This window comes from Rhinoderma darwinii, chromosome 5 (assembly GCF_050947455.1).
Source record: "Rhinoderma darwinii isolate aRhiDar2 chromosome 5, aRhiDar2.hap1, whole genome shotgun sequence".
Classification (NCBI taxonomy): domain Eukaryota; kingdom Metazoa; phylum Chordata; class Amphibia; order Anura; family Rhinodermatidae; genus Rhinoderma; species Rhinoderma darwinii.
The window spans coordinates 124,450,753-124,474,725 of NC_134691.1; the positions used below are offsets into that span (position 1 = coordinate 124,450,753).

Genomic DNA, 23,973 nt, shown 5'->3' on the forward strand with positions numbered 1-23,973 from the left:
ATTTTTAAATTGCTCTAACTCAACTCTTAAAACAAGCTAGAATTAAATTATTCTACCCCGAGCTACTTCATAAGAACACATCCCCATTGTCAACATACTGTACTCACCTATGATGGGCTTCTGACTCCAGGCTGCAGTAGAATCTGCAGTGTAGTCAACACTAGAGTCATCAAATGCAGGAGTTCACAGGTGACGGATTTCATGCTATCCCCTAAAATCTTCCCTTCCCCAATTCACAGCAGTCACTTAATTTATAAACCAAATAATTCATAAACCAGACTACCCAATTACATTAAATTCAACATGAATACCGGGGTTCCCTCACTTGAATTGGGCTGTGTTGCAATTCCCAGCACAATGGTGGTCCTGGCCACCCACCGATGGAAAGGTTGTGGCCTATCCTAGCGATACGCCATAATGTTTTACAATGCGAGTTAAAGGAGCAGTGCAGCGAAACATATTTGTCATCTATCCATTGGATAGGTGATATATGTTAAATTGGTGGGTGTCTGATCGCTAGGACCCCGAACAATTATTAGACTGAGGGACTCTTGTTCCCAATCCTTCCACCTACATGACAGCAGTGAGGAGGAGTTTGTATGAAGTGAAGTTAGAGTATGTGTACTGCCATGCTATAAAACTCTATGGGACCAACGGAAACCGCTGCGTGAGCGCTCCACTGGACAGGTGATAAAAGGTTTCCCCTGGAACACCATTTTAATATATTTTGGCTAAAAAACGGAAGCTATGCAATATTAAGTGTGTACATATATGATTATATATAGACACAAATATATATATTTTTTTTTTTTCGGGATTGCACATTATATATGTAGTGGCCCCAAATAAATACACGCTGCACAAACCTCTTTGGTGGAGCAGGACATGAAAGAAGTTGTACATTCAATTGAATAGGCGGTCTCCGAGGCTTGTTTATAAACCCAAAAGTCTTCAGAATTGAGCTGCTCCATAAAAGCTATAACAGATTCATGTACACTGGGGTATGCAGTACGGAACGGCAGGTCGACAGATAAGAGAAACAAAGCATTCATCGAGCTCTCCGGCAACACATGATTTGCCTTTGGAAAAGAGAAAAGAACAAAAAACATGTAAAAAACACACATATGCAATGCATAAAAGGTCAAGACTTTATTTGCACCATGACAACCTTAAGCTAAAGTCCCAACTGTACAAATACTTAAATATTTCATCGAGACACATTATATTTAAATATTTCATTGAGAGACACAAAGACATAAAACCATGCCATCAATGTGCCCAGTGCAGTTCCCTAAAGGACCAATTTGGAGAAGCTTGTTCAGTGAGCTCTCCAGCGTTCTACGGAATAGTGCCTGTGCTGATTAGAATTCCTAGCTCTACTGTAATGTCTTCAGAAATCAAACTTACTAAAGGGAGTCACTTTTGTGACTTAATGTGCTTAGCACAGCATGTATTTTCAATGACTAGGAATATGAGCAGAATATCAACCTATCCATTCTGTCCTCATTATTTTCAAGCCACTGGGGTGAAGCGCATCTCTATAACAAAAGGTGTTTAGTTTTCTTTAAATCTGGCGGTTTCTGAAATCTTGATCGTCTAAATTGGTGTTATTACTAAGACATTACACCAAACACAGTGGTCCAGGGTTTGATAATTAACACCATGATAATGGGACTCGAGGGTGCCTTGAGAATGTACCTGCTAAATATTGTATTGCAATGTATAGTGTGACGTATATTGCCGTGATAGAAATTTTGTAAAGCTTAAAATTATCAAAACACAATATAAGGGGAAAGAAAGCAGATACTATAAACTAAAGGGATTAAGCATACATCTGGAGACAGGCAGAGGGCAGCAGACACCCAGGAATGATAGGAGAAGCAGTTTTACATCTACATGACTGTCACTGAAGAGAAACCGGAGATACATACGCGGCTACTGGGATATTAACCACAAGACTTAAGACAGTATTACACTGGAAATTAAAATTTAATTATCGTCTAGCTGTTTAAAAAAAAAAAATAAATAAAAAAATCTGTATTGTGGATTATGATTGCAATAAGGTTTAATGGAAAACCATCCAAAAAACATGACATAATCCTATAAAACATCTATAAACGTTCCCCGTGCTCCAATCAGTATTCTAGTACTATGTACTAGTACAAGTGCAGTTGTAGATATTTTCGAACCAGAAGATATTAGACCTTACAGAAGAAATTGTATATTATGTAATACACAGCAACCCATTACAGGAAACCTGTCACAACAAACATGCAGCCCGATCTGCAGTCATCATGTAATAGAGCAAGAGGAGATTAGCAGAATGATATATAGTTGTGTAGGTAAAAGTTTAGAATGATCTGTAATTTACGGTTTTAAATCCCTGCTAACTCTGGTCTTAAGAGTCCAGTGGGCGGTCTTACACATTGATGGACAGCTATTTCTGTATTCAAACTTCTACAGGGAAGGCGATCATTGGTTGAGATCTTCTTGCATGTAATAGATATGTGTCAGAAGATAACAAGGTAGTCTATAAGCCCGTACCTCTATGGATTTTCAGGGAGAATGGTCTGTGGTCTGTGGCCTATTCAGCATCCCTTACTTACTGGAAATCTTTTGCACAACATTCTAAACAAAAGGGACATTCACATCAGGGGCAGTTTCCTTAGAATATTGCGATATAGATTTTTATTTGGGAAAATATCTAAATGGTGCCAAATGAGTTTGGATGCTTTAGAAATCAGCAGAGGTACAAGCTTACAACTCACCATGACATGATCTACTGACACTCTGCTCTAGTCTCCAAGTTAATTAATTAAGCATTTTTCACCTTAAAAGGGAACCGGTCACCAGCATTTTACCTAGTAAACCAGCAATACCTGGTGGAAGTGGGTGAAAAATCATTTTTATGTAACCTATAATTATCATTTAAAGAGGCTCTGTCACCACATTATAAGTGGCCTATATTGTACATGATGTCATCGGCGCTGTAATGTAGATTACAACAGTGTTTATTATTTAGAAAAACTATCATTTTTAACGGAGTTATAACCTATATTAGCTTTATGCTAATGAGTTTCTCAATGGACAACGGGGCATGTTTTACTTTTTGACCAAGTGGGCGTTGTGGGGAGAAGTGTATGACGCTGACCAATCAGTGACCAATCAGTCGTCATACAATTCTCTCCATTCATTTACACTGCAAATAGCGATATAGCTATATCGCTATGTGCAGCCACATACACAAACACTAACATTACTGCAGTGTCCTAACAATGAATATACATTACCTCCAGCCAGGACGTGATGTGTATTCAGAATCCTGACCACTTCTGTAGGGTCTCTGTGAGACTACAAGCGAGATCTCGCTGTAAATTACAGTTTACAGCGTAATCTCGCGAGACTACGCTTGCTATGCTGTAACTCACAGAGAAGTGCAGAGAAGTGGTCAGGATTCTGAATACACATCCCGTCCTGGCTGGAGGTAATGTCTATTCATTGTCAGGACACTGCAGTAATGTTAAAGTGTGTTTATGTGGCTGCACATAGCGATATAGCTATATCGCTATCTGCAGTATAAATGAATGGGGAGAAGTGTATGACGCTGATTGGTCACGGATTGGTCAGCGTCCTACACTTCTCTCCACAACGGCCACTTGGTAAAAAAGTAAAACACGCCCAGTTGTCCATTGAGAAATCCATTAGCATAAAGCGAATATAGGTCATAACTCTGTCAAAAATGATAGTTTTTCTAAATAAAAAACACTGCTGTAATCTACATTACAGCGCCGATCACATTATGTACAAGATAGGCCACTTATAATGTGGTGACAGAGTAGCTCTGTAGCTTTAGTATTCAGTTTTTTAGTGTTCCTGTGCTGTATGCTAATGAGCATAAAATAGTAATATCTTCGTTTGAAAAGAGTCATATCTTCATTCCTCGAGCCTTTCCGAGTTTCCCCCGCCTCTTTACTTTTGATTGACAGCTCCTCGCCTCCCCACAGCACACACAAAATTCTGTGCTTGCGCATTGATGTCCTGTTCTGGTGCATGCGCACCACGGAACACCATAGCGGGGCACCGTCAATAACTAGATTTGAGGCCCAAACGAAGCAGGGAAGGGTGGCGGACCATACATGACAGGCGAATGCGTGCTTTCTCAGATAACATTTTGTCATTCAGGGTGGGCCAGTTTTTGTCGATGGGCAGGGATAAGAAGAGGAACGAACGAGACTGCAGGATTAGTACCGTAAAAGGGTGCAAAATGTTTGCAAACTGTTATTTACGGTCGGCGGAGGAATTTAGGAGAGGGGATAACGGCGATTAACTTTTGACAGCAGCGGCCTGCAAGGGGTGAGTAGAGTTCAATAGGTGAAATGCTGGTGGCAGGTTCCCTTTAAACAATGCACTTTTAGACATTAAAAAAGAAAGAGAAATCAACTACTGTGTATTATACTTGTAAATCATATGTCCTGGCACTGCATTATTTCACACTGGTTAATGGACAGATCAATAGTGTGTATAGATAAACAAGTCACGACTGTAAATTTAGGTCTAAAGAGTGGTCGCTGTACACCTTCAACTGAAAAGTGTAGCTGAGGAGTGAAGATTGCAAAGTATAACCTGGGGCATTAATATTAACCAAAACAATCTTGAGAAAGAAGCCTTTAAAAGGTTTCTACTTTTCAGGATTGCTCTTCATCTCTTACCTTTTCCACTGGGATAAGTGTTTGCAGTAGTCGCATTGTAAAAAGAGAGATGCTGATAAATGCCATTCTGTGGTTCACAAGAGAAGAGTCAGGCTTCTCAGAACTATTGTTATTTTTATGATACAATATAGTCTCCCCAAGTGTATCAAGCACGAAAAGCAGTTTACATCTCTGGGAAAAAAAGAAAATGCAAACTGAGTTCTTATTACATTATTGAAATAGGTTTAAATCCTATAAGAAATGTGCAATTTATAGCAAAAGATGAAAAAAAATATAAAAAACCCCCTCCGAAAAAATCATTCCTAATTAAGTTCAGATTTCTGCAGCGTTGTTGTCCATGCATAACCTTTAGAAAAAAAAAGGAAATAGAGAAATAAAAGGTGTTATTGACATTGTCTTATTGCTTGCCTTCTAAGGTTACCAAAGCAACGCCGACGGCTGGCTAGACCTTTTATTTCATGATGAGCAAAGAAGTGCTTTGAAAGCATGTTTTTATTGATGCAAACTTAATATAGGATGACAACCAATATCATCATTTAATTCCCGGACGAGGAGATACTTTACACATGCATTAATCTATCTATAATCACAATAGTGCTCCCTCACCAGCTCTTGTCCTATGAGACTTTCATCCTCCCAAACATTTTCTGAAATGGCCCCACCAAGCAGAACCAAGTTTTCAGTGAGCAGCTCAAGGATCAAGATTAGAAGCTTACGTCTTTCTGTAACAGTCACAAAAAAAAAAAGATTTTTACTTAAATGATGGAGAACTACCATAAATAACAAAATTATGTAAATTACGTACAATAGAAGTTATGTTGTAGATTTGCACCTAAAATAAACTCTATTTATAACATAATACATCTGATGTACAAAACCACTGTATTTCAAAAAGGGAGGTTTACAAGCGAATTGGTGAACACAAAAAAGATGGCAAGATTCCCCTTGTTCCTCCAGCCCCAATAATTCTCACTTTGTCTACTTTCTGCAATTACTACATCCCACAGATGAAGGCATTGTCCGAGAATTTGGGAGAAAACAAAAAACAGAAGCAGCAAAATGTTCTAAAATATCAAAATAATCAGTACTCACCTCTTCAATCCCTCGCTGATGCAGCGCAGATGCTTCGGCGGCCCCGGCAGTCTTTGTTTACAGGCTGCCAGGGAGTAATCGCTGGCAGCATGTAAACAAAGACTATGCAAACAAAATGTATGGTTAGTAAGTTCTGGGTACGTGGAGCCCCCCCTTCCTCTTGTTTGTCCACGCAGCACGATACCAGCTATACATTCTAGATTTCAAAGCACCACAACTTGTGTGATTGGTGCTCCCAGGCTAAGAAATCTACTATGTTATGAATACCAGGCTAAGAAATCTACTAGGTTATTAATACCAGGCTAAGAAATCTACTATGTTATTAATACCAGGCTAAGAAATCTACTATGTTATTAATACCAGGCTAAGAAATCTACTAGGTTATTAATACCAGGCTAAGAAATCTACTATGTTATTAATACCAGGCTAAGAAATCTACTATGTTATTAATACCAGGCTAAGAAATCTACTAGGTTATTAATACCAGGCTAAGAAATCTACTATGTTATTAATACCAGGCTAAGAAATCTACTAGGTTATTAATACCAGGCTAAGAAATCTACTATGTTATTAATACCAGGCTAAGAAATCTACTATGTTATTAATACCAGGCTAAGAAATCTACTATGTTATTAATACCAGGCTAAGAAATCTACTAGGTTATTAATACCAGGCTAAGAAATCTACTAGGTTATTAATACCAGGCTAAGAAATCTACTAGGTTATTAATACCAGGCTAAGAAATCTACTAGGTTATTAATACCAGGCTGAGAAATCTACTATGTTATTAATACCAGGCTAAGAAATCTACTATGTTATTAATACCAGGCTAAGAGATCTACTATGTTATTAATACCAGGCTAAGAAATCTACTATGTTATTAATACCAGGCTATGAAATCTACTAGGTTATTAATACCAGGCTAAGAAATCTACTATGTTATTAATACCAGGCTATGAAATCTACTAGGTTATTAATACCAGGCTATGAAATCTACTAGGTTATTAATACCAGGCTAAGAAATCTACTAGGTTATTAATACCAGGCTAAGAAATCTACTAGGTTATTAATACCAAGCTAAGAAATCTACTAGGTTATTAATACCAGGCTGAGAAATCTACTATGTTATTAATACCAGGCTAAGAAATCTACTATGTTATTAATACCAGGCTAATAAATCTACTATGTTAATAATACCAGGCTAAGAAATCTACTATGTTATTAATACCAGGCTAAGAAATCTACTATGTTATTAATACCAGGCTAAGAAATCTACTATGTTATTAATACCAGGCTAAGAAATCTACTATGTTATTAATACCAGGCTAAGAAATCTACTATGTTATTAATACCAGGCTAAGAAATCTACTATGTTATTAATACCAGGCTAAGAAATCTACTATGTTATTAATACCAGGCTATGAAATCTACTAGGTTATTAATACCAGGCTAAGAAATCTACTAGGTTATTAATACCAGGCTAAGAAATCTACTATGTTATTAATACCAGGCTAAGAGATCTACTATGTTATTAATACCAGGCTAAGAAATCTACTATGTTATTAATACCAGGCTATGAAATCTACTAGGTTATTAATACCAGGCTAAGAAATCTACTAGGTTATTAATACCAGGCTAAGAAATCTACTAGGTTATTAATACCAGGCTAAGAAATCTACTATGTTATTAATACCAGGCTAAGAAATCTACTATGTTATTAATACCAGGCTATGAAATCTACTAGGTTATTAATACCAGGCTAAGAAATCTACTAGGTTATTAATACCAGGCTAAGAAATCTACTATGTTATTAATACCAGGCTATGAAATCTACTATGTTATTAATACCAGGCTAAGAAATCTACTATGTTATTAATACCAGGCTATGAAATCTACTATGTTATTAATACCAGGCTAAGAAATCTACTATGTTATTAATACCAGGCTATGAAATCTACTATGTTAATAATACCAGGCTAAGAAATCTACTATGTTAATAATACCAGGCTAAGAAATCTACTAGGTTATTAATACCAGGCTATGAAATCTACTGTTATTAATACCAGGCTAAGAAATCTACTAGGTTATTAATACCAGGCTATGAAATCTACTATGTTAATAATACCAGGCTAAGAAATCTACTATGTTATTAATACCAGGCTAAGAAATCTACTAGGTTATTAATACCAGGCTAAGAAATCTACTATGTTATTAATACCAGGCTAAGAAATCTACTAGGTTATTAATACCAGGCTAAGAAATCTACTATGTTATTAATACCAGGCTAAGAAATCTACTAGGTTATTAATACCAGGCTAAGAAATCTACTATGTTATTAATACCAGGCTGAGAAATCTACTGTTATTAATACCAGGCTATGCTTTGATCTACTGTACATACAATAATTCAACAGTTCCTCAGGTAATCTGCCTAGTTATGAAGAATAATTGTTTAGTCAAATAAAACATTCAAAAGGTTTTTAGTTAGGCTATATTTACACGTGAGGTTTTTTAATAAAATTATGAGAAGTGATGAAAAAAATAATTATTTATAAGTCTTGTCATCAGGGCCGCTTTAACCACAGGGGCAAATGGTGCTCCAGTATAGGCCCCCTGGCAGGGGCACCATTTTTACCTGTGTCTGCATCCTATGGCAATATAAACGGTTGAAAACCATGGTGGAGCCATCAGCTCCCTGCTCCACCATTCACTCTAGTAGGCAACACATCACTATCAGCCTGTAGCCTACAAGAGGCTAAGGACCTAGGCGCCCCGACATAGGTGGCGTGATGACGTTACAACATAGCACCACCTCTGCCAGGCAACACAGAAGAAGTAGAGCGGCTCCACAGGGGGCACTCAGCAGGGAGCATTGAGAGTCAGGCACAATGAAAGCTGCATCTGACAAAGCTGGCACAACCGGAGAAGCAAGGACATCATTAAGAATAAATTACCACAAAGCTCAGTAGGTAAGGAGGTCATGGGATACAGGGCAGGGCATAATCCCACGCTTAAGAGAAGTTTAGTAAAGAGGGCACACAGGTCTCCTGACAATGTTGTTGTTATAGTTCAATGCAATCTATCCATTGCCCTGCTATGTGCAATTAAAAACTTTTCATATCTCACTATTACCTCTCCTATCCCAAAGTCACCTCTCCTATGCTACTGTCACCTCTCCTATCCCCATCTCCTCTTCTCTCCCACTTGATTCTGTGCAATTTATACTTTCTATTACAGACACACTCCAAAATCTTGTAGAAGGCCTTCCTAGTAGAGTGCAAGCTGCTTTAGCGGATAGGGGGGGGGGGGAGGGACACCCTTCATATTGATGCCTATAAATATAGAAGATGTCGTAAAAGCTCCTGTAGGTTTACCAATGCTTTAGTCCATATAGCGTAGGTTAGTCTATAACCCACACATCTTCTGTATATAACTAGTGAATCTCAGAATTTTGCTAGAAAATTTGTCTGGGTCTCTTAAACATTTCAATCCTAGATTCAGATTTTATGGGTAAATATGTAAACCATAATGTATCTGGTGGTGCCATATATTTTTTTACAATGTGACCAAAATGTAAAACTGACCTGATTTTAGTAGAGATGCTGTATTTTCCAAAACTAGAACACAAAACTGAGGGAGACTGAGCTGTTGAAATTGCAGATCTAATGTATCTTCATTTTCAAGTTCTGCGGGGTCTGAATGGCCTCTGTCCAATGGGGACCAATGTGAGGTCCTGGAGTTTGCATGTGCTTGAATACTGGTTCCGCTTTAAAAGAAGGGTTTATATTTTTGTTACTCAACCTCAGATATTAAAGAAAAAAACGAAAAAAAAAAAAAAAAGGAACATTTAGGCCCCATGCACACAAACGTGCTTTTGCGGCCGCAATTCCCCCCGAAAATCCACGGCCCCATTCATTTCTTTGGGGCCATGCACACGACCGTAGTTTTTACTGTCTGTGCATGGCCCGGGAGCACGCACCGCAGAAAGAACGGACATGTCTTATTACAGCCATCTTCTGCGGTCCGGGCATCTTCTGCATTGCCCACGATTTGCGGGCGGCTTGCGGCTGACAGTCCGCTGCCGGCTCACCCGAAAATCACGGCCGTGCACATGGCTACGGTCGTGTGCATGAGGCCTTACCAAACATAATAAATTGCAACCAATAGAATGCTTTTGTGAATCTGATAATAAACAGAAACTTTAAGAACAGCCAGGTGGCAAAGTGGTGGATGGCAGATGTGTGTCATAGAGGACTCTTGTCTCAGTGATCTAGTCCTGGAGAAATTTGTGACCAGTGGTGCTTTATCACCGAGTTAGTTTTTATACTGGATTTTGGGTCCGGGATTTAGGAGTGACTGAAGAGCCTGGGTGGGAAGGCCCCTGCCATAGCCGAGGTGTGGCTTGGACAAGGATTAAGAAAAAACAAACTGCCGGACACCAGAGTTATGTGTGTTGGTCTGAGGAGTTGGGAAAGCGGAGCTGGAAATAATCAATCTGCAAAGTGAGAAGCCCATTGGAACTAAACCGCCAAAGTTTGGTGAGAAGTTTTGTTTTTTGAGTTCAGGTTTAAAGGCTGACATTAAGGACATTCAATTTCTGATTATCTGCTGAATTAAGCACGTTTGCGGTTATTCTATTTTCAATAAATCCTGCACAAATTGAACTTTTACATCTGCCTAAATGTGCCTGTTTGCTCTGCTGAAAGACTGTATTGAGGGTCCAGACAGATAGGTGTGTGTGTGTGTGTGTGTGTGTGTGTGTGTGTGTGTGTGTGTGTGTGTGTGTGTGTGTGTGTGTGTGTGTGTGTGTGTGTGTGTGTAAAAAAATAAAAAAAACACCGCTCCATTGACTGATAAATTAAAAAAAGTTGCGACTCAGAATAGAGACACAAAACAGATTTTCTTTAGTGCATCATAAAAAAAATACATAAATTTGGTATGGATTGTTTTGATCCGCAGAATGAAGGTAACGTCGTTTTGACAGCACTGTGAACATTGTAAAATGAAACCAAAATACACAAGAGGAATCGCAGGGTTCCCCATCCCAAAAAGAAGTTTTTTGAATTTCCCAGTACATTATATGGTGCCATTAAAAATGACAACATGCACCGCGAAAAAAACTAGCCCTAACATAGCTATGTTGACGGAGAAAAAAAAAAAAAAAAAAAAGAAGTTATGGCTTTTGGAAGGCTGGGAGGGATTAAAATACTTTTTGTGGAACACATTTCCTAAACCCCAAAAAGCAGCAAAAAAAAGGAGAGCTCAATTTAAATTTAATATTCAGAGAAATAAGTAAAGACCGAGCAAGAAAACCGTATTACATGACTGTACCCAGTTAAAAGGTAAGTACCAATAAATATAATTTCTCCCTGAAAAATACATACAATGATAAATGTGACTGATTTAGTAAAATATTGAACAAAATGCACCAGAAAAGTGGCGTGCATTACATTACAGTGTGGGCAATATTTATTCTTGATCTGCAATATATACCATAACACATGCAACAAAGTTGCTACAATGGCACACATGGTTATGAGGTGGCATAAGAAGTGGCATAGGAAATGGGTCTAGTGTTCTGTAAAAGTCTAATGTCCCGTGGGTTGCGACAAATGTATTACATATTGTAAAGTAAAAAGAATATTTTAAGTCATACATGTATCTAGTTATGAAAAAACGTATGGAAGGCTCACAGTCTAATAGTCGCTTACCTGGAGGATGTAGCATCCCAATCCTGCCCATCTCCACTAAGCCTTTGGTTAGCTCGTCCCACCGCAGAAGGTCGGAGATGTTCATTTTCAGGCGAAACATTCTGTGAAATTCGAGCTGCTGGAGTATGGTATGACACAGAGGAATTTTGGGAAATGACATCTGCAAAATATCCAATGCAAAAATATATTCAAATATGTACGGTAAAGTCTCAGTGATCATCAACAATTAAAGCGGTGATCAATGTTTTATGAATTTTATCTCCATTCACCAGCATTTAGAGTTATAGACACAGGTTTTAGAAGCTAAAAAAGAAATATAAAACACAATAAAAAAGGGAAAACAGGAATAAAAAGAAAAGAGGTAAAAAGAAAAAAGACAATCTGGAAGTATGACTGAGGAACAGGAAGGATACAAGGCTTGACCTTTTTGCTGGGGCAATAAAATACATTGGGGAACTATGTGCCTGGACGAAAGTAGAGCCTCTTGTATTCGGGAAGTAGAAATTCATTAAGGTTTTTTGTAAATTACATCTAGAGATTCCATTTAAAGGGATTGGGTCATCACAGACAACCACTTTAATATGGGAGCCACAGTAGGGAAATCCTCTGGCTGACTGCGGCTTTCCCTGAAAAAAACAGATGTTTCCAAAGGGAAAACCTTTCAGAAATGTAATATTACATGGCTTCTATTCAGATGAATGGCCAGTCAGAATGAGTCCGCAAGAGCAAGAACCCTCTTAATGACCTTCCTATTCCCGAACAGAGCATGTAGACACGGATTGTCATGATGGTTCAACCATTAATACTAGATTTAGAAAAATATTATACAAAACCTATGACTCACAAATCTGCAATCTTATATTAAATTAAAAACAATACTTTAATAAACTCACTTTCTAATTATTGAAAAAAAAAAAAAGTACCTTGTTTAGCACTGAAGAAGCCAGGATCGCTGTGAAAGTTCAGTCGGCTTCTTAGCAGTACACACAAGCGATGTAAACAGGAAGCAGACTGAAATGCCAAATGTTGTTGCCCATCTTTTTCAAAAGCAAAGCTCAGCAAAGACAAAAGGCTCTAAAGGGTGTAATACATTTAGCACGTATTAATGAAAGTGATTTGATACGCAAAACTACTAATACGTAAATTATTATAATAGTCTTATATTTCAAGAAAATAAAAACTACAACAAGTAAAACGCCTGTCTTAGCAATAATAAAATGTTTAAATAAGTAATCACAGATGAAAACAGTTGCAAACAAGTGTGCCCTCACTATGGCACAAAACAGCAGCCCACAGCTGGAATTCCTTGTCTCCTCATCATTCTGAGTGAGCCCACGATTCACTAGATTGAGCTGGTGACCAGTTCTGGCTAAACTACCAAATGTATGTTAGTAAGAAGTAGGGGATAGCAGATGGCAATATGAGGATCAGTCTACACAGGGTTAGTTTGCAGTCTGTTACTATGGAGACACACAGTTCTCTATAGGAGCTGTAAACACAAAAGGATAGGAGGAAATTTTCAAGAAGACTAAAATCGCAAAGTTGCTTCATTTTTCATTTTAGAAGCAATACAATAATGGTTTGTAAAGCTGGTCCTTTTAGAGAACTAAATAGAACAATTAAAATCCCATAAACATTATCAGTTTTTGACTAACCTTCACAATCTTCGGTCTTTGAAGAAAGATTTCAGATGGAAAATCTTCCATTACAACATCTTGTAGTAGATGACAACTTCTCCATATTAAACCATGGTCTTTGCTTCTCAGAGAGCTAAAAATAGTAATATTTTAACAGCATACCGTATAACGCAAACTTTTCATAAACTTTGATATAGGTCTTATATGAACAGTGTAAAAATGCCCATGCTCTATCAGAATTTATGTGTCATACAACACTGACATTTCATGTAAAGAATTATACAAAAAGGTTTCATTCTAAAATCCACACACAATGTGTCTCATGCAGAAAAACGGATGATTTGGGTTTGCACAAGGTCTCTTTTACAACAATGTAGACCTCACAGACATCATAAAGGGAGCATGTTATTAGAATTTTTCAGTAGTGCAGCCTCAGGCTTCGAGTACTCCCAACTCACACATCTATGGCATATCCACAGGATGTGCCATAAATGTGTGATAGGTGCGGGTTCCGCCTTGGACACATTGTAGGAGATTTATCAAAATTAGTGCAAAGAAAAAAGTGCTGCGGTTGCCCACAGCAACCGATTCCCCCCCAGCTCCCCTTTGGCAACTGCATTACTTTTCCTTTACACTAGTTTTGATAAATCTTCCCTTTTTAGTAAATGACTGACAAAACAGGTCTAGAAATGAAAAAGGGGTAAGATAAAGGTTCCACAAAAAAAATAGCTAATGGAAGAATGACAAAAACATGTTACCAGAGTTTATTTACTTTACTCCCTTTGATTTCCTAAATTAGAAAGATATGCGACAAACAATTCTGTGTACAATTCATGGAACCGGAGGACTGCCGAGTAACAATCTTGTTCTAGCGATTCTTTCAGCGCGGCATAGAGCACTGTACAAAGAGTAATAGCTAAAATTACAGTCATTTTATTTGGCCTACATTCTTACAAACACACCATCTCGCCTTCATTTTCTCAGCATGTGCCATTATACTAAATACTTATCTCGAAATATTTGATTATTTCTCAAAAAACGCTTACAGTAGGCATCATCTAAAAAATATAAAACTACAATTTGCTTTGCATTTTATTTTTTACACAAAAAAAACCCTAACATTTCTTCATGTCGGACATGAATCATGTTACTGTGACGTCATTCATAGGCACAAATTGAAATGTAATGGAAAAGAGGGGCATTTTAGAAAACTCTGTATGTTATTCATGGCTTTTGTGGCTTTTTTTTTTTTCAACCTGTTTAATTCTAATCCAAGAATGATTCATGTTTGGTCGTCTTTGAACATGGAAATGAATTTTGAAATGCAATTGACTGATCAAGTGGCTAAGCAATTAAAAAGCACTTACAATAGTGTTTGTACTACATGAGATGTTGTATCAAGCAGACACATGTTTTTTGAGTGGAACAAAGCTCCTCCATTAATGAAAATGACTCAGGTACTGAACCGTTTACTGGAATCCGTTACTAAATTAATATAAGTAACAAAACAAAAACAGGAAAAATGAGACACTATGGAACGCTCCTCAAGACACCTGCGTAGTACTCTGGTCAAGAACACGAGCCGCCGCTTACAAAGTGACAATTTAAACTGTACTCAGCTACAAAGATTTCAATCATCTCAGCAGATTGCGATGCCATCGGTGACTTGAGGAAAAGAGAAATTAAACTGCACTTCAAACCTCCATTGACTTTGCTTTTTTACATGATGCAGCCTTAAATGTCACCACATAGCAAGGCTAAACAAAAACAGATCTGGGAATAAAGGCTTATGAACAGCGCTAAATTCTCAGTGGACTGGAACAAAGCTTCTATATTCGGAGTATTTATGCCTTCTATCGCTTGCCTGATAACTACATATCTTTTGCCCATTTGTTCGGCTCAGGGGAGTTGAGGAATATACGCATGTGTACTGCACCAACTGTGAAATCTCTTAGTTCTTCTGGTGTCTGCAGTTTATCTGCAATAGCATTAAATCTACTACAACTCAGCACATCTTGGCAATAATAAGGAGAAGTTGTAAATGTAAAACACAATAAAATGATGAGATGTATTCGGATTATGGGGAAAACCACTAGATTCATCATCACGTTGGACATGGTGGGGGTTACAGCACAAGTTATTACGGCAGTGCACAGGAGTTAAAATGAAAAGTCATTACCAACCGTAGGAGGCTAAAAACCTAATTGTCTCCAGGTTTACCGGGAGTCACACTATTGTTTGTCACATACGACAGGATGGGTTAAAATTACACTTGACATGGCATGCCGCAAATGACAAGGTGGAAAATCTGCGTCTCTGCGCGCGTGCGTGTGTGCATGCGTGTGCGTGTGTAGAGATGCGTAATAATCGAGCACATTTGAATGTAATGTTGACAGTTTTTATATCCCCAAAAATTTATCTTTGCTTGAGCTTAATGAATCTGTTTGGAGTGGCGACCCAATTATGTTCAATTGGGGTTACACTAACCCCAGCGAAGGTTCAATTACAAGCGGTTGTGCAGTGTCGTGACACACTGTGCTTGAGGTACCCCAGCTCGGTGTTAGATCTAGGTTTGTTGATTCTGATGTGCAAAGCCTGTATAGTACGCCCTACATATTGTAGTCCAAAGGGGCAACAAAGTAGGTATATTACATAATCGCTGCTGCAATTTAAAAAGGATTTGATGGAAAACTCTTCCAACTTGCTTAGTGATTGGAACGTAGCCACTCCATGCAAAATACTTTGACAACACAAACATCTATGTTCGCCACATCTGTAGGAGCCAACCACAGTGGGGGGGAACATATTCTGTACATTTGGTCTTATTGTACGCAATCTACTAGGTGCGATGATATTTTTCAGAGTTACCGATCTCCTGTACGTCAGCTGTGGTTTATTTGGTATTGTCGCCTACAGATAGGGGTCGTTGCAGATGATATGCCAGTACCGGGACAGTATTTTCACGGTCCTTCTGCCTAGAGTTGAAGGTCGTTATAAAATTATGCGTTGTCCTTTATGGTCCCCTCTCCCCTTTGGAGTAGACCGTCCCCTTGGGTGAGGCTAAAGACCCCCTGGGTGAGGCTAAAGGGTATGTGCACACGACCTCTCTTCAGACGTAATGGGGGCGTTTTACTCGAATTACGCCTGAAAAGACAGCTCCAATACGTCGGCAAACACCTGCCCATTGCTTGCAATGGGTCTTATGAAATTCTGTGCAGACGAGCGGTCATTTTATGCATCGCTGTCAAAATACGGCGCGTAAAATGACGGCTCGTCAAAAGAAGTGCAGGACACGCGAGTTGCTCAAAAAATGTCTGAAAATCAGGAGCGGTTTTCCCTTCAAAACAGCTCCGTATTTTCAGACGTATTTTGTTAATCGTGTGAACATACCCTTAATGTGGCTGTCCGGAAAATGCTTAGCCTGAAAACGATTGCGGAGTGTTTCACATTGTTTCTCAAAGGTGTTCTCAACGGAACACTTTTTTCCTGATACACTTGAATTTTAAGCCATGGTGGATAATGGGCACTACAAAAATTCAGAAAACGATTCACGTCTACTGATTTAGAAAAGGTGCTGGTGGTCAGATTACCCTGGCAATCCTTGCCGATCACTAGGACTAGAAATTTAATTTTGTCATCAGGTGAGAGTTGGTGTGTAAATTATAGTGAAAGATTATTATCGAGGGCCCTAATGAATTTGTTGGCTTCGCTCTCACTCCGTTGACAAAAAAAGAAAATGTTGTCAATATACCTACAATATAATAAAATATGTTCTCTGTACTTGTGGCGGTTCTTGATGAATTGACTTTCAAAGAATCCCATGTATAAATTTGCATAAGCCGTTGCGAAGCACGACCCCATAGCACAACCTTTAATTCATTGATAAATACATGCGTTGAAGCTAAAGGTGTTTTGTAACAGGATGAATCTTATGCCCTGTATAAGGAAACGTCTCTGCTTATTGGGCATATCAGGGTCTGTGATTAAAACGATGGTCGGCTGCCCCTATGCCCCCTAAAGTCAGCACTGAAGAGTTCTATGTATGCCCATGGGCCACTAGCAGTGGTTAGAAGGTAGGTAAATCACATTCTACCTTGATCTACATTCATCCTGATATTACCTATAATATCAAAGTGAAAACCTTAAATAATTGGCAATATGTCTTCCCAGTCCAGTATGACCTTCATAAAAAAATGCTTTACTTACGATTCATTTGAGGACAGCACATGCTTATCTGTCGTAGTCAATGTCAACCAGGGAAATGTAGAGAACTTCAAACATGTGGTTTTACCATGAAGTACTGGTTGTGGAAATATAGAAGATACAAAGTATAGATTTCATTGATAGAAAAGCATAGAAGAGCAAACATGAAGACATAGTCACCACAATGTTCCCTTTCATCCAACCGGTCATAGAGGAATTGCGATCATAAAAATAATGCCTGAAATTATGGAACCAAACAGAGCTCCATTTTGTGAGGAGAAAGCAAAAAATAAAATAGATATTCGAGGACGCTTTTCTGTATGCTCATCAACAATTTCACTATATTATTTCAACAATATTCCTTTTGATAGTCGGAATTATAAAAAAGACAAAAACCTTATTTTAGGAATAGGATATATCATTATCTCAAAATCGCACCAAATACCAAAAGAAGACCACAAATAATGTGTGTTGTAGGCGGCATAACAACGGACAGAAGACACATTCCTTGCCAATCTTAGATGGATATCATTACTTTTTGAACTTCTGCTGGAGAACTTCGTGATATCAAAAATGATACGAAACACGATTTCACATACATTGCTTAATATGAACCCTTTCACTGCCGAGGACGGATAAGACATCATGACTTAAAAGGATTGCCGCATCTAGAATAGAAGGGCTATTTAAGAACCAAAATAAAAGCTGCAATAAATCAGGGCGCAGCACATGTAGGACGTCAGGGAGCAGGATGAAAAGATTTACCTCCTGGTTATGTGTGTGTAGATATAGGGGAAGGGGTAAGTGGGGAGCTGCAAGTTAGAAGAATAGAGTCCTTTACTGTGATCTTCCCCTCTGAACAGCCTTCTAGTGACTCCAGGAATGTGATACATTATATCTCCCCCCAACCCCTTATCAATTAGAAAGAATATGTGCTCTCTGACTAACATATAGGGCACTTATTTATTTAATCACCACCCCCTGCGCTTTATCATGGCAAATTCAACTGAATGTCTGAAATGTTTACTGCCATATGGATTGCAGACATGTTTCGCGGATTTTTGCAAAATGTACATGTAGAAATAGGCATAAATTTGGTTTAGAGGTTTGATTTTCATTAGAAAAACTGTAAATTTAGGGGTAAATAGAGGGTGAGGTATCGGAGGGTAGAGAGAGAGAGGGACAAGAAAACGTGGGTTCCCTTTCCTGTGTTTTGTTGGGTTTGTTTTCCCACTTCAGCCTGGGCTTTGTAAGGGGGGGGGGGGGGGTGTTACATACACTTATATTTGTTTGTTTTTCTCCCCAGTCTGGGGATTTTCTACTAATGTATGAAAAGATAATAAAAAAAACAAAAACTAAATAGGCATAAAATGTCATTGATGAAGCCACAAACATGATTTTTTCTTTTTTTATGCATTTTGTTCAAAACGTTACGTATAAAAAGCGCTGGCTGGTATTTTCAAAATGTGCCAAGTGTCTCCTTTCAGAGCACATATGGGTATCGGGGTATAATATAACTTTTTTATTTTCTAATGTAGGTTTTATTTGTGTATGTAAAATGTGTGAAAATTGTCCCGAAACCACTGGCAGCGCAAAGCCACAGCAAGTGACGGCATGTAACTTGCTGATTGATGGGGTAATGGCCGCAGGTAGCCTCACCAGTTGCTTTACATTTCTTTGCACAGTGAAATTTGTGCTGTCTGCACCAGGGTTGTCATGATACCAGAATTTAGACGGATACCGATACTTTGTATAGTATTGCGATTCTCGATACCAAAACAATACTTTGCCAACAATAATTAGGCCTTGTTCACACGCCGTATATTCAACGCGTTTTTAAAGCTTTTTATGCGTCGAAAAACTAGTCAAAAATGCTTGCTTTAAGCTTCCCATTGACATCAATTGGAAAATGCATAGTAGTGCATACGAGGTGTTTTTTTTTACGCATTTAAACAAGTGTTTAAAAAACGCATCATGTAAAAAAAAGCAGCTTCAGGTCAATTCTTGGTGCGTAAAAGGGAAAAAAAAAAAAAAAGGTCAGAAGACGCGCCTAATTCCCATAGTCGATGGGAGTCCTAATTACGCAACCAAAAACTCGGTAAAATACGACGAAGAAAATGCGTCGAGAACGCCTGTACTATAGCACTTTGAAAAACTGTAGCGTTTTTTACGTGTTTACAAGTAGTTTTTTTTCGAGCGCCGTATGAACAAGGCCTAATAAAAAGAAAAAATTTCTTCCATTTTCTGATGTGGGGCACGTGGTGTGATGAATTTTGAACCTCCATGCACCTCACATTAATAGTAATTAACCCCATGATGTTTCTCAGTCATAATAGACAACATTGGGTTAAAGTGTGAGGATCATGATGGGGTTAATTACTATTAATGTGAGGCACATGGAGGTACTAAATTCATCACACCTCGTGCCTCACATTAATAAACGAAAGCCGTTTTTTATTTTTTTAGATCGTACACATAAATGACGCTATAAATTTCTTGTGCAGGTTATTATGGTCACGACGATACCGAATATATGTATATTTTATGTACTGAGACTTATACTACACAAGCAGTTGTTAGGACATACCGAAGTATGCCCTAACAACAGGAAATATGGTCAGACAGCCCTGGGGTCCTTCAATGGACCTGGGCTGTCTGCCCATATATGGTATGTCCTCTGACGGGATCCAAGGGGTATTCCCCTTCGCATTTTCACCTTGAATGAAGCGGTCAGCTTTGATCGTGGCATTCAAGAGAATAGCGGCGGCGATCAGAGGTTTAGCCAAAAACAGTGCCACTTTTGTCCATGAACTTTGCCTCGTATTGCAGTAAAGTCAATGGGGCTAAGCTGCAATACCAGATATTACCTATGGACAAGAGTGGTGCTGTTTCAGGATAAAAGCTGCAATGCTTATTATATCTCATATATCCCATAGCTCCTTTCAAAAAAAAGTTAAAATAAACAAAACAAGGTAATGGTAAAAGCTAGTAAGTAATGTACTGTATGGAAACTGATAAACAGAAATGTACTGTGTGATTTTCATAAACATTGTTGTCAATGAATTATCTATTAAAGGGGTTTTCCACTACCAGACAAATTATGACCTATCCACCGGATAGGTCACCAGTATGTCATCAGTGCGGGTCCGACACCCCTCGGGATTTTGTGGCACATAATGCTATGTACGGAGCCCGGAAGCAGTTGGCTCCTTACATAGCATAGCGGCTGTGCTGCAGAACTGCAGGTCTGCTTCTATACACTTGAATAGGAGCATAGCTGCAGTAGTGCAGCTTAGCCGCTGTTCCGTGGCCAGAGCTAACTGCTTCCGGCCAGTACGTCTGGTGCACGGAGGCGCCGGACCAGCTGATCTGTGTAGGGTCCGGTTGTCGAACCCCCACAGATCATGTACTGATTACCTATCCGGTGCATCATCTGATGCTCTGCTCCGGGACTCCAGTACTGTTGCCGACGTCACTGTCCATATATGGACAGTGCCGTCGGCAGAAGTTGCGGAGTCCCCAGGCAGAGCATCAGATGATGCTCTGCCTGGGGACTCCAGCGATAGGAAACCCCTGAATTCACCAAATATGGACATCGGGAGCAGTGCTGGAGTCCCAAAAAAAGCGCTAGCTGATGATCTGCTTGGGACTCAAGCAATAGGAAATGTGCCAGCCCCTTGCGGTCATGTTCACGAACAGAACATGAAGCAAGAGCTCAGTCACGTGGGGCCGCGTCGGAGCGTCATCACTTTTAGAAAAGCTCCAGCACTTCCTGAATAATTCATCAGCTTTGAACTGCACCATTTAGCACAGAATTTTTAATTAAAGTATATTAGTAAGTTACTTAGTTTCACACAAATAGATTATTGCAATGCAATTTTTGGTCCCCGGATAACCCCTTTAAACTGAATAAATTACTGTCTATCCTGAATCTTTTTGTACAGAACCAAAAAGTCCCTGCCTCTTATAGTCCACAGTCAGGGGGGGCCTGGCAGCACCAGACCCCCCCCCCCCCCAACCACTCCTTTAATGATCAGGCACAGTGCTCAAAAAGTGCTCTGAACATCCGAGCCATATTTGCTACTGGGGTGGCAGAATAAAGGGGATGGCGTGTTGCTAATAAGTTCAAGGCAGAGCAAAGGAAGCAGTTTAGCGGTAAATGAAGAGAGATGTGTCCCGGTATAGGAAGCAAGGATACTGCCACTACATCCAACACGGACTGCCGCCTCCACGGGGCTGGAAGCTATGGGAGTCGGGTAGGAGGAACCTCTGGGTCTGCAGTGATTACAACCTGCCACACTCCTGGATAATGCTGAGTACACAGTACCTAGTGCTGTGTGCGGATGATGGAGGCCCTGTACCTTAGAGGCTGCCTAGATATACAGTGTGTACAGGAGTAATGCCCGATTCCTGGAAGGCTGCTCCTTATACGGGTGTTGGGGGTGATTAGCACTGGCAGAATGGTGTGCACTAATATATGGATGTGAAAATGCGGAATAGAGCAGGGATGTGGGATGCATAAAGATAACTAAAAAACGTAAAGGAAAACTTAAAAAGTTAAATAGTAAGGACTACCAAAGTAAGGGATATTAAGATCGCCACTTTCGTAGACCACCAGAGAAGTTTTAATTCGTATGAAATGTTTTTTTCCAATTTTAGTTGTCTAAATCTGGGTGAATCCTATAGTAAGTTATGTCTTATAGTCCGAAAAATACAGTACCTATCAATTTGCTCAGGTCCTCCTGCTCTGGTCTTATGTTTTTACCTATGTACACAAGAAAATATATAGGCACAACTATCAAGTTATTTAAAATGACAAAAGTTTCATGATCCATACCTCTGTTTTTTTCTTGACACATTTCGGTGGGTTGAAGCCTTAAAGTGTCTTGCTGAAAATATCCAACAGAAAGAGCTTCCTTTTGCTGTATAACTAGAGAGGGAAAAATACAAATTGTGACTGCAACGGTACATCCTGTCCCCTGGCACAGACTTCTAGCCATACATTGTATTTTGCAAAGTATATTTTTAGCAGACATTCTGCCAGGTAATATCCGAGTGAAACTACTAGCGGTAATACTTTTAGGTTAAGCCTAAACGGTTACAACATGTACAGGAGGGATTGTATTCTAACAGCTAAAATTACTATTATATCTATGGAAGCATGAACTAGAAATCAAATCTTATACAAATGGCCCCGATTTTATACATGTAAATTTATGTGTGCTGATCAAGGAGGATAAATACAATTATATCTAAAGCATCTTGGTTTCTATTTCTTAAAGTGAATACTCAACCTTGAAACCATTTTTTTTTTAATTATTCAAATTGTGTCATTGAATTTTCTCTCTGCTAAACCATTATTTTCATCACTGCAAGTTTTAATTTATGGTATACAATTATTTTTTCCCATCTTCCTGGATTGCAGCTTTAGCTGCGACCTAGCCTAAGTTAGAGCAAGTTGAAGTGGCAGCTGCATATATTTGCAGATCTCCTTTTAACCCATGTGGAGGAGGAGAGGGGGCCAGCACATATATTAACTAAAAAAGAAAAAAAAGCTACAAAAGATCCACATAGCCTTTAAAAATGCCGCCTGTTTTGGCCTTCAAGACGCGTCAATTATTATTATTGTTTTTTTAAATCAACTCATTCCAAAAGGCAATAACTTTTTTTTTTCCGTCGACAGCCGTATTTTTTGTTTGTTTTTTTGATAAGTTGTATTTTTTAATGGCACCATTTTGGTCTAAATATAATTAATAGTGTAACTTTTAGGGGGGATTCACACGAGCGTGTATTCGGTCCGTGCGGGCCGCGTGGTTTTCACGCGGCACGCATGGACCAATACAAGTCTATGGGGCAGTACAGACAGTCCGTGCTTTTTGCGCAGCGTTTGTCTGCTGCGCAAAAAGCGCGACAGGTTCAATAACTCTGCGTATTTCGCGCATCACGCACCCATTGAAGTCAATGGGTGCGTGAAAATCACGCGCACCACACGGAAGCACTTCCGTGGGACGAGCGTGATTCGCGCAACAGCAGTGAAAAGGATGAATGAAAACCGAAAAGCACCACGTGCTTTTCTGTTTCCGAACATCCAAACGGAGTGTCTTTGCGATGAGCGAAGCCGGACAAGCGTACCGAACTTCACCGGGTTCGGCCAAACTCGTTTTGGCCGATCCCGGCAAAAAAATTATCGGTACGCGACGTCAGGAGATAGTCACTGTCCATGGTGCTGAAAGAGTTAAACTGTTTCAGCACCATGGACAGTGACTTGCGATCCCAAAATACATTAACCTGTAAAAAAAAAACGAAGTTCTAACTTACCGATTACTCCTGTCTCCTTCCTGCAGTCCGACCTCCCGGGATGACACTTCAGTTCAAGTGACAGCTCCAGCCAATCACAGGCCAAGCACAGGCTGCAGCCAATCACAGGCTGCAGCGGTCACTTGGACTGCTGCGTCATCCAGGGAGGTGGGGCCCGATGTCAAGAGAGGCGCGTCACCAAGGACGCGTCACCAAGGACGCGTCACCAAGGCAACGGCCGGGAAGTTCTCGGTAAGTAGGAACTTTATCTTTTTTTTTTACAGGTTTTTCGCTGTTGTGTTCGGCATTCACTGTCGAGGGTGCT

At 39.3% G+C, this 23,973-nt stretch overlaps 1 protein-coding gene across 1 annotated transcript in view; it reads right to left on the reverse strand.

The window, feature by feature from the left end:
• Nucleotides 1-23,973, reverse strand: part of RTTN (rotatin) — a 246,053-nt gene that overhangs the window by 183,252 nt on the left and 38,828 nt on the right. Inside the window, exons 5-13 of the mRNA XM_075826473.1 lie at nucleotides 22,189-22,281; nucleotides 17,355-17,448; nucleotides 13,167-13,281; nucleotides 12,435-12,585; nucleotides 11,512-11,671; nucleotides 9,385-9,566; nucleotides 5,316-5,431; nucleotides 4,710-4,880; nucleotides 867-1,079 (exon numbers count right to left, since the gene is read on the reverse strand). Coding sequence (XP_075682588.1) covers nucleotides 867-1,079; nucleotides 4,710-4,880; nucleotides 5,316-5,431; nucleotides 9,385-9,566; nucleotides 11,512-11,671; nucleotides 12,435-12,585; nucleotides 13,167-13,281; nucleotides 17,355-17,448; nucleotides 22,189-22,281 — 1,295 coding nt within the window. The remainder of the gene's footprint in view (nucleotides 1-866; nucleotides 1,080-4,709; nucleotides 4,881-5,315; nucleotides 5,432-9,384; nucleotides 9,567-11,511; nucleotides 11,672-12,434; nucleotides 12,586-13,166; nucleotides 13,282-17,354; nucleotides 17,449-22,188; nucleotides 22,282-23,973) is intronic.